The sequence below is a fragment of the Micromys minutus genome (assembly GCF_963924665.1).
Source record: "Micromys minutus genome assembly, chromosome: 21".
NCBI classification, from domain to species: Eukaryota; Metazoa; Chordata; class Mammalia; order Rodentia; family Muridae; genus Micromys; species Micromys minutus.
In genome coordinates this window covers 40891571-40902015 of record NC_137956.1, presented here as the reverse complement: position 1 = coordinate 40902015, position 10445 = coordinate 40891571, and the positions used below count along the sequence as shown (strand labels likewise).

Here is a 10445-nt window from a genome sequence, read left to right as displayed (position 1 = left end):
TTCTCAACTAGTGATCAAGAGGGGAGGGCCCAGCCCATTGTGGGTGGTGCCATCCCTGGACTGGTAGACCTGGGTTCTATAAAAAAGCAAGCTGAGCAAGCCAGAAGAAGCAAGCCAGTAAGTAACATCCCTCCATGGTCTCTGCATCAGCTCCTGCTTCCTGACCTGCTTGAGTTTCAGTCCTGCCTTCCTCTGGTGATGAGCAGCAATATGAAAGTGTAAGCTGAATAAACCCTTTCCTCCCCAACTTGCTTCTTGGTCATGATGCTTTGTGCAGGAATAGAAACCCTGACTCAGCCACCTTTGTAGCACACACTTTGTCTTCCTTCTAGGCTCCAGCTGCCTGTTCTCCACTGCTACTGCTGTTCTTAGTGGTCATCTCATGGTACTGGCATCTCCAAAACATGACTGTCAGTCCTGGGGCACTAGTTGCCACTGAGGATGCACCTTCACCAATGGCCTTCCATGGCCTCTCACAGTGCTGAGCCTCAGCTGCTCTCCATGACCCTTCATTCCTTCAAAACCAGTACCACCTGGGTGACTCTTACACATTACCATGTCCAGCCACAGCATGAGGTACAACCTTGGCTATCTCTGGAACACATCCTCTTTGTGCTCTCAGAAAACAGTTCCCAGCAGATTTCACCTCAATGATGCTGGCCTCTGCTTAATCACCACTAATTTTTTTAGCTTCAGCTGACCAGCATCAATAGTCCCAGTAATGCAAGGGTTTTTGCTTTAGTAGTTCTGGGATCTTGTTAATCACAGCTGATTCAATAAGGACTCAGAGAACTAAGTAGCTGTGAATTCTGCATTCTGATGACTTCTGGTTAGGTTCCCCCTTCTAAGCCTTTGCTTGGCAGGCCCCCCACATCCTCTATGTGCTTCCACGAGGCTCGGTGCTACAGCCGCCGCCTGCTCAGCAACTCCAGGCCACCGTCAGAATGTCTGAGCCCGTCTGCCTCTATACCCGCTGGTGGTCTAAACTCTTTCCAGGTTTGTCCACCCTTGGAACTGTCAGCTTTACAAGCAAGCTGAGGCACACCCATCATGAGAACCAAGACTTGATGACAGTAATAAATTACTGTGTTATTACTAGGTATTAACTCTAAATACCTGAAGTCGGTGCTTTTTCAAGCGCCAGCTAAGGGCCCTAGGTTTTTATAGATTGGTGCAAATATAGGTCCGAGGAGATAGCTCTGTCAGTAAACTGTCTGCGTTGCAAAAAAGGCCAGGTATGGTAATGCCCTTATATCCCAGCACTGCGGATATAAACGGGGGGGGGGGGTGATAAACAAGAATCGAGAAAGAGCGGAAGAGGCAGGCCGGGAACACAAAGGAACAGAAAAAGAAAGAGGGAGGGAGAGGAAGGGTGGGAGAAGGAAGAAAAGAAGAGGGAGGGAGGGAGGGAGGGAGGGAGGGAGAGGAGTAGAGAGGGGGGGAGGGGAGAGAGAGAGAGAGAGAGAGAGAGAGAGAGAGAGAGAGAGAGAGAGAGAGAGAGAGAGAGAGAGAGAGAGAGAGAAGTAGAAGAGAATTGTGGCAGATGGCGCTGCAAGCTATTGCTAGGTAACTGCTGGGCGGAGCCTAGTAGGATTGTCTGTAAGCCAACACAAACCAATTGTTAAATTGGCCCTTTCCTCCTGCCCGCTCTCTTCCGGTCTCCCCACAACACATCCGGCGGGCCACCTCCCATGTTCTCATGGGATTTGTAGTTCAGCTTACCTACTAGCCTATTGGCTGTAGAGAGGGCGTTTATCTTGGGTCGTTAAACCTTACAGAAAAGTCACATTTGGTAAAGAAAACAAAGTCTGAAGTAGTTAAATTCACATTTCAAATAAGTAGCTGTTAGAATACGGTACTAACTCCGAATTCCAATAAAACCCCAGACAGAGCCATGAAACTGACCCTGAGACCCCCTTGTCCATCTGTGAGCCAACTTTTCCAACACTCACTGTAAGATACGCGATGTTTCCTGCCCAGGGGTAGAAAAGGTTGTATTAGACCAAGAGTTTTTAAAATGTTTTTAAATATTTGTTTTAATACATTTTTGACCATTTACAGCAGAATTGTGAAAAAACAAACTGGAAACAATCCAAAGGGTCTCTGATAGGACATTCAGAGCATTGAAGGTCGCTGTTCACTTCCTAAGGGGTTGTCCAGTTTGGGGACTGTAGTAGTTTCTGGGGGTCTGCAGCCTCTGAGCCGTTCCTGTGAAACCTGCTCGGATACCTCTTCTGCCTCCAGTTAGCAGATGCTTTTCCACCTTGCCGGCAGAGATAAGAATGTCCAGGTTCTGAAGTCTGGAAGGTTTCACTCTGGTTGTGGGTTGTTGGTTACATATGCCCTGCCCCAGGCTGTGAATTTTATCTGAAGCTGATGGAGAGAGAGGGAGTGGGGAGGGGAGAGGAAATATTTGAGGGAAAGTATAAGGGATTCCATCTGCAGCCTGCCCTGGCCTTAACCGAAGCACACAGGAGACTGCAGGGCTCAGCCCATCTGGGAAGGGGCAGAGGGATTTCTGCAGTGTTTTCCTGGGCCTCTGTACAAATACAACCAGAACACCAAGTTCAACCTGCCAGTCAGCACAGTGAGCAGAGGCGGGAACTGAATCTTCGAGCCCTGCCTTGTTCAGAGAGCTGGCCGTCTGAGACAAGAAGGGATCAGCATCCTCTGGACCTGCCATCCCCACGTCTCCAGCTAACAGACCTTATAGGGAATGGCAAACAAAATCAGTACAGTCTTTATCCTCTGGTCACGGGGTGAACTGGCTCTGAGCTCTGATCTCCTTATGTATTTGTGGTCCCCACACGTCTCCCTCATTACTGTCTCTCTGTGTGTTCAGTGGGGTTTGCATACCCCCCAAGACTACCCAGCGTTGCATTCCTCTTGAAGTGCTAAGTCAAAGGTTAACTTAGAACAAACAAATTGTTGGCAGATGTCCGTGCTGAGCTATCAGCGACGTACGTGGGCACAGCATTCCTTTATGGTAGGAAATACAAATGTGCCCTTAAAGCAGGATGCAAGAGCCTCTTCCACTGCCCCTGTTACAACTAGACCACAAACTGGATGATTTAAGACAATAAAAATGTATCCTCACAGTTCTGCAAGCCAGGCATCCAAAGTGAAGCAACCTGTAGTCCCTCTGTCCGCTCCGACACCCTAGGGACAAACCTCCTGCTCCCCGGGCATTCCTTTCCTTGAAACAATCTGACTCTAGTCACTGCTTGTGTCTGAATGGCCTATGCTTCTGTGTCACACCTCCCTCTGTGTCCCTCTGTAAAGATGCCTGCTGTTGGACTTTGGCCTAAAATAAGTCAAGCATCATCACATAACACAGTCTTGATTAGTGTGTCTCTTCCCAGCTTTGGGTTCCTAGCCGAGGGCCTGCTCAATTCTCCTCTTCAACACCCAGTCATGTCTGTGGGCTAACTACTCCTTGTCCATCACACCATGAACCACTGTCTATCTGCCTTTAACAGCCTCCACACAGACAATGAAGGGCAAGTGAAATATAGCCCCAGTGCTCCAGAACCTTCAAAAAACTTTTAAATGAGCCTATCTATGGGAAGGCTAGTGCTAGAAGCTCTAGCACTGTAGAAACTCCAGTTTCCAAGGGTAACATCCATTGCTGCTAATCTGAGCAACTGTGGCAGACACTCACACTAGGAAAGGGTCCTTACGCCCTCCAGTGAGACTCCAGACACTCCTTCCTATGTTCTTTCTCAGATGTACACAGTTCTTCCCCAACTATACACAATCTTAGGGGGTATCATAGTATATAGGAGATGGAATGTTAACCAAAGAGAAGATACCATTTATATAGCTACGGGGAAGTCGTCGCCCATGCTGGGGTCAGACTTCTCAGTGACTTAGTTAGCTATTGTGGAGTTTCCCAGGCTCTTGTTAGCAATTCCTCAACCATGCTCCCATGAGCAATCCCAATAAACTCAGACTAGACTCAGGGCAAAGGGTTACTTTGGTTGTTGCCCTACCTGGGGTGACTAGACATCCGCCCCTCTTCCCAGGAGAGGCTAATACAAGCCCAGAGATGCCACTGTCGCAGGTAAGCGGTGTTCTGTAGCCACACTTTGCTGTTCCTTGTTCCCGGACACCCTGTGTGGGTTCTCCTGCTATCCTCCTCTCGATCAGGTTGAGTGACATGCAGCTTGGCCTTTCACCTGTCTTCTTATTGCTGTGTTGTGTCCTGGTCGCCACAGAAACTCTAAATCTTTTGTAGAAGATCTTCTCTCTGGTCCTTAACTACATCTGAAAGCACCCAAGTTTTCTACACACATTCACAGTGGACACCTCACTTGGGATGTCACAATTAAACCCACTTGGGAAAGTTCCACAAGTCCTAAATATGAGCTGATAAGAGAGAACTTTGGACATTGGTCTTGGGGGACACCAGGGACCCCTAGGGTATTGGATTGCTGGCTATCTGAGTAAAGGCTTTAATACCATTTTTATAAAAAATGGGGAGATTTTGTTTCACCACCAACTTAGCTCTCCTGTATAGCATAAGAGAGGTGGCAAGCCACGAGGTGGACAAAGGAAGGCCTCGTTGATTCTCACTGTTCATGGAGGCCTTAAATGATGTCTTGAACACAGAGCCCTTGCTCCTAAGGGGACTACCATGAGGATCTAGCAATCCTCTGCTTGGCTTCAGTCACCCAATCAGTATGAGCTCTGTGTCATCCTTGTGACCAGACATCTACCTGTTTTCCCAGGAGAGGCTAATGGAGCCTAGCTTTAAACTTCCTGGTTTATGTTTGGTTGTTGACTTATCAATACTGAGTCCACAGACCATACTATAACTGGGAACAATGCTCTCCCAACATTTGTACTTTTTATATTAGAAACACAGTGGCCTTCTCTCTCTTAGAAACATGTCCGAATCAGCCCTAGGGACTGTCTTACACAGTGAGCCCTCAAACATGTGAAGAGCATAACACTGTTGACCACAAATTGAGAACTATTTATCAGAAGCTGGAATAAGCAAGCATGTGGGGGGGTGATGGGGTTTTGGGGAGGTGGGGAATGGGGGGCAGTTGGACACACCACAGTAAAAGGCTGAAAGGGAGGAGCATCAAAAAGGAGAGACCGAACTACCTCCACAAATGTAGTTAATTTATAACCGAGCAAATAACATTGAGAAACTAAATGGGGGCGGGAAGAAAAGGCCATGCTCTGAGTCTGGCCAAAAACGTTCTTGTGACTTGGGGTGGAGGTGGTGAGGAGAAGCCTGGGCAAACTGTTTCCGAACGTCACAGGAAGCCCCTCCCCTTGCTTCCTTCTTTTCTTCCAGGCTGAGGAACTTCCAGCTTGGGAAACAGCCAGGGCAATAGGCCAACGGCCAACTGGGTGATAGGAAAACCCGCCCTGTCTGTGGATGGAGTCTTGAGGTATAGACACTCAGAATCTTGTCTGCCTTCCACAGGGTACTGCCTGCTCCAACTCTGTTCCTCTCTTCTTCGCTCCTCTTCCCATTCCTCAATTTGGGGTGATGGTGAACCAACCTTCTTGCAGAGGAAGGCAATGGGTCCCTGTTGGTCTTGGGCCAGCAGCCTTCTACCCATCTAGGGACACATCACCTAATCTCCCAGGCAAACACTGACTGCACCAACTTTGATTTCTGGTAAGTGGGGAATTTGGGTGGGTCTGAGACCTCCATGTCCAGGCTATGGTTGGAGAAGGGGAGAGGCAGCTGGATGTCTACAGATCACCATCCTCCTGAAATACCAAGGACTTCACAGCGTGTGGGGATCCCAGGGAGGCTCCCTTTGCCTCAGGCAGGAGCTCTGAACAGCACAATAGATGAAGATCGCCAAATATTAGAGGCAGAAAAGGCGAGTGTGGGCTCCAACCATTTCTTGATTTGAACTCCAACACTTTCTCCCTCACTAGTATATTGAGACATTAAAAACCAAAGCTTGGAGTTTTGTGATTTCTTGGGGTTGTCCATGGCTGTCCTTTGAACTTGGGGACAGATTCAGCTGGCCTTTGTCCCTGGGACAGAAGGATCTAAACCACAGTCCCAATTCAGGGCTTCAGAGAGATTGCCAGCCTGAAGCTTTGTTGTCTGAGTGGACAATTCACCTCTTGCCACAGGTCTGTCTGAGCCCAGAAGACCCTGCCCCAGCCTGGGCACAGCATGGCAGCCATGACAGAAGAAGACATGGAGCAATGGCAACATGTATTCCAGGAGCTGATCCAAGAGGTCAAACCATGGCACAAATGGACCCTCACACAAGACAAAGACCTTCTTCCCGACGTTCTGAAACCAGGATGGACGCAATACCAGCAAAAGACCTTTGCCAGGTAAGGGAGGTACAACGTATGCATGCCAGAAGAGTCTTGCTTATTTCTAACTGGTTCCTTGTCTCAACTGCCCGGGCTCATACACCAAAGAACACAGGAAAGAATCCCAGCTTCATTAGGGACTAGGATTTTCCCTCTCCCTGTTACTATGAACCTAAAATAGTGGCAGGCATAGATTCTAATAATCCAGGCGGGGATGTAGGTAGGACACTGAGGAAAAGGAAGGGGAGCTCATTTATTCAAGGAGAGTTTCAGAGGCTACCCAACATTATATACTTTCTTTTCCAGGAGAGAAAGAGGGTGTCCCAAGACCCAGGGGTAGAGGTAGGAGGGTATAGAGGGTGTAGTCTTGGGATTTGTTATACCTGCTGCGGTCTGTGAGGGGACTGGACCTTTCCCAGCCAAGAGATGTCTTGGGGGGGAGGGGGCTCCAGAACAAAGCCTTAGTCAGCTTATTTGAGATCCTGGTACTTGGGCTTGGCACACAGTGGAGCTGGAGCGCTGAGACCAGGCCCCATCTGTGGGCGGCTGCTGAACACAGTTCAGGCCAGTGTGCAAAACTGAGTGAGAGTAACTCCCAATCAGTGCATTTCCTGGGGCTAGCTTCTCAGTATCTCGGCTCAGTTTATTCCCACATTTGCCCTAAGAGGGCAGCCTAGGATCAAAAGACAGTAAAGAAGGCTCTGGGACTGTAGCTCAGTGGTGCCTTTACTTAGCATGTGCAAGGTGCCTAGAACCAGCCCAGGAACTAACTCACTCTGCCAACCTTCTCCAACTTCCCATCTCAGACTGCAGATGCCCCTGACTCAAACAAAGTTAGGATCAACTGCTAGGAAGAAGAAGAAGAAAAAAAAAAAAATCCTAGGATTTGGCTGAACAATGGCTCCCAAGGTCACCTAGACAGGGGAAGAGAAATCTCATAATCTTGGGATGATCTCACTGCTACTTGAGTCTCATTGGCCAGCAGGTCCCATGGCCCTAACATCACTGAGTCTAGAGGGAGTTCACAAATTATTAGACGAGCAATAAATGTTTTCTGCCACACTGTAGTGTTCCAGCTTTGAATGATTCCTGTTCTAGATCGCATAAGCTTCTTCTAGTCTTTCTGCACTGTTTCCAGCAGGTGTTTGTGTAAATACCTTACGAAGACTGCTCTCTCTTCTGAGACAGGGTGTCATCCTGCACCTTGTCGGAGGCAAGCACTCAGAAATAATGTAAACTTCTCAGGGAACGTAAGAGAGAGAGAGTGAGTTGGGGAGGGGACCCACAAAAGAAGAGAGAGTTGGAGGCCATGATTTCTGGGAATCCTGCATATCATGGAAGCCCTGCCCCTTACCTCACCACCACCCTTCCAAACCCCCTCCACAAACAGAAGCAGGCAAGCTGTCTCTGTAGGCAGAAGATTGCCACTCTCTCCTGTTCTGTTTGGTGGCCCATTTATATCCATTTGTTGATTTTAGCACAGGGTCCTGGAGGGGCTGTTGCATGTATAGCCTTGAATGCATTTTCCTCGGTATCTGACGAAACAATGGCGTGGGGCCCAGTGACTAGAGCCTCAGACCTAACTCTTATGCCTCAAGTCCTGGGCATGTTGCGTACCCAAGTGTGTGCTTTGCCTCTGAATGTACACTGGACTTAGAAAATGCCCTAGGTTCCTTCTTTGTCAGATGGTTTGTGATGTGCTGTTTGCACAATAGGTGCCCGGTGATGGTCCCAGGACATGTTGGTGGTGCAGTGGAGATGAGAAAGAGGGACTCATTCACTTCTCTCACCCCTAGTGAGAAACTCCTTCTCCCTCTGGTGTCTGCCCATGGCTCTGCTGAAACTGTGGCTCTCTTCTCCACAGGTTCCACTGTTCTTTCTGCTCTCGAAGTTGGGCCTCTGGCCGAGTCTTGATAGTCTTCTACATGCGGTGGTGTGAGAAGGCAGCCAAGGGGCAGGTGAAGATGAGGGTATTTGCTCAGAGATGTAACCAGTGCCCCAAGCCTCCATTTGCAGCTCCAGAGTTCACATGGGACAACATCTCAAGGATCTTGAACAACCTGCTCTTCCGAATTCTGAAGAAGTGCTATAAAGAAGGGTTTAAGCAAATGGGTGAGATTCCTTTGCTTGGGGACACCAGTCTGGAAGGGCCACACGACAGTGGCAACTGTGAGGCCTGTCTACTGGGCTTTTGTGCTCAGAATGACTTAGGCCAAGCCTCAAAACCACCAGCACCCCCATTATCTCCCACCTCCTCCTCGAAGTCAACCAGGGAACCTAAGGTCACTGCTACCTCTAGCAACATTCCCTGCTCATCATCCTCATCTAAAGTGGAGAAGCCCCAAGCATCCAAGGTGAAGCCCCAAACATCCAAGGTCAAGCCCCAAGCATCCAAGGTGAAGTCCCAAGCCAGTAACCCTTCCAAAAATGACCCCAAGGTTAGCTGCACCTCAGAAGCATCAATATTGACAGTCCAACAGCTGTCAGAAGTAAGTTCACCTGCCCCCAGATGTGTTATTCAAATGCCTTCCCCAATCAACAGCATCGGAGCAGCAGATATAACAAAGAAGAACACCAGACCCAAGGCCCCAAAGGCATTGTGCTCATCCTCTCTATATGTCCCACCTACTTCCTCCTTATATGTCCCACCCACTTCCTCCTTACATAGCCCACCCACTTCCTCCTTATATGTCCCACCCACTTCCTGCTTACATAGCCCACCCACTTCCTCCTTATATGTCCCACCCACTTCCTCCTTACACAGCCCACCCACTTCCTCCTTATATGTCCCACCCACTTCCTCCTTACATAGCCCACCCACTTCCTCCTTATATGTCCCACCCACTTCCTCCTTACACAGCCCACCCACTTCCTCCTTACATAGCCCACCCACTTCCTCCTCATGGAGACCACCAGCAAACACCACTTGCCAAGTAGGGAGAAGCAGCCATATCCCCCCACAAAGTCAGTCTTCCTGCTGCGAAGCTTGCTGTGCAGGCTGCTGTGAGAACTTCGGGGGCTGCTGCACCGCCTGTGGCAACTGCATGTCACAGAGTCCACTGTGTTGCCTGGTCTTTCTAATCTTGTTTCTGTTGTTGTGGTACTTAGTATAAAATGCAATATATGAGCCTTGGGGAAAAAAAAAAAAAAAACTCTGAGTGGAAAAACAAAAAGAATTACAACATCTCCTAAAAGCCACACATTGCGAAATCCCCTTTATGTGAAATGTCAGTGAAATCAGTAGAGTCCAGAGGTAGGCACCAGGACTGAGGAAGGAGAAAGTAAGCCACCGTTTAAGCAGTGTGGCCTTGTGGAGAAGTGATAAAATGATTTGGGGATTTGGTGGACACGGTAGTGGCCTCTTAGCACTGCCAGTGCACTTAAAGCTGCTGAGCTTTGAATCTTGAGACGGTTGGTCTCCTCAGGCTGTAGGGATGGCTCAGCAGCTCTGCTCCAGAGGACCCAGGTTCAATTCCCAGCAACCACACAGTGGCTCACAATCTATAATGGCATCTGATGCTCTCTCCTGTCATCAGGCATTTGGACAATAGATAGACAAACTTTTAAAAAGGGGGGATAACATTTCAAATGTGAATACAGAGAGTATCTAATAATAAAAAAAGAAAGAAAAGTGAAAAAAAAAGATTCATGGGCTGGAGAGACGGCACAGCGGTTAAGAGCACTGACTTCAATTCCCAGCAACCACATGGTGGCTCACAACCATCTGTAATGGGATTGGACGCCCTCTTCTGGTGTGTCTGAAGACAGCGGCATACATACATACATACATACATACATACATACATACATACATACATACATACAATAAATCTTAAAAAAAAAAAGACTCATTTTCTTTTGCTTTTTTCCCATGGGCAGATTAGGCTAGATTTGCGATCTCACAATGTAGTTAAAGTTGGTCTGGAGGTCACTGGGGTGATCTAGGCTAGTCTAATGCTCACAGCAATCCTTCTGCCTTGGCTTCTCAAGTGCTTGAATCTCAGATATAAGCCACAATGTTCAGCACATTGTTAACTCTCTGACGTGACTTTTACCTAAATACATAAAAATAAATAAAAAATAAAAATGGCTTTGACCTATCAAAAAAGACAGAGTCTGAAGTGTTGAGGGAGGGAGGCCTT

The 10445-nt window shown here is 48.2% G+C and overlaps 1 protein-coding gene across 1 annotated transcript; it reads left to right on the top strand.

The window, feature by feature from the left end:
* Positions 1 to 5443: 5443 nt before the first annotated feature.
* Positions 5444 to 10100, top strand: RTP3 (receptor transporter protein 3). The gene is made up of 3 exons (XM_080934802.1): positions 5444 to 5638; positions 6112 to 6321; positions 8168 to 10100. Exons 2-3 carry the CDS (start codon positions 6155 to 6157, stop codon positions 9414 to 9416), a joined length of 1416 nt encoding a protein of 471 aa, XP_080790928.1. The 5' UTR covers positions 5444 to 5638; positions 6112 to 6154; the 3' UTR covers positions 9417 to 10100.
* Positions 10101 to 10445: the final 345 nt, after the last annotated feature.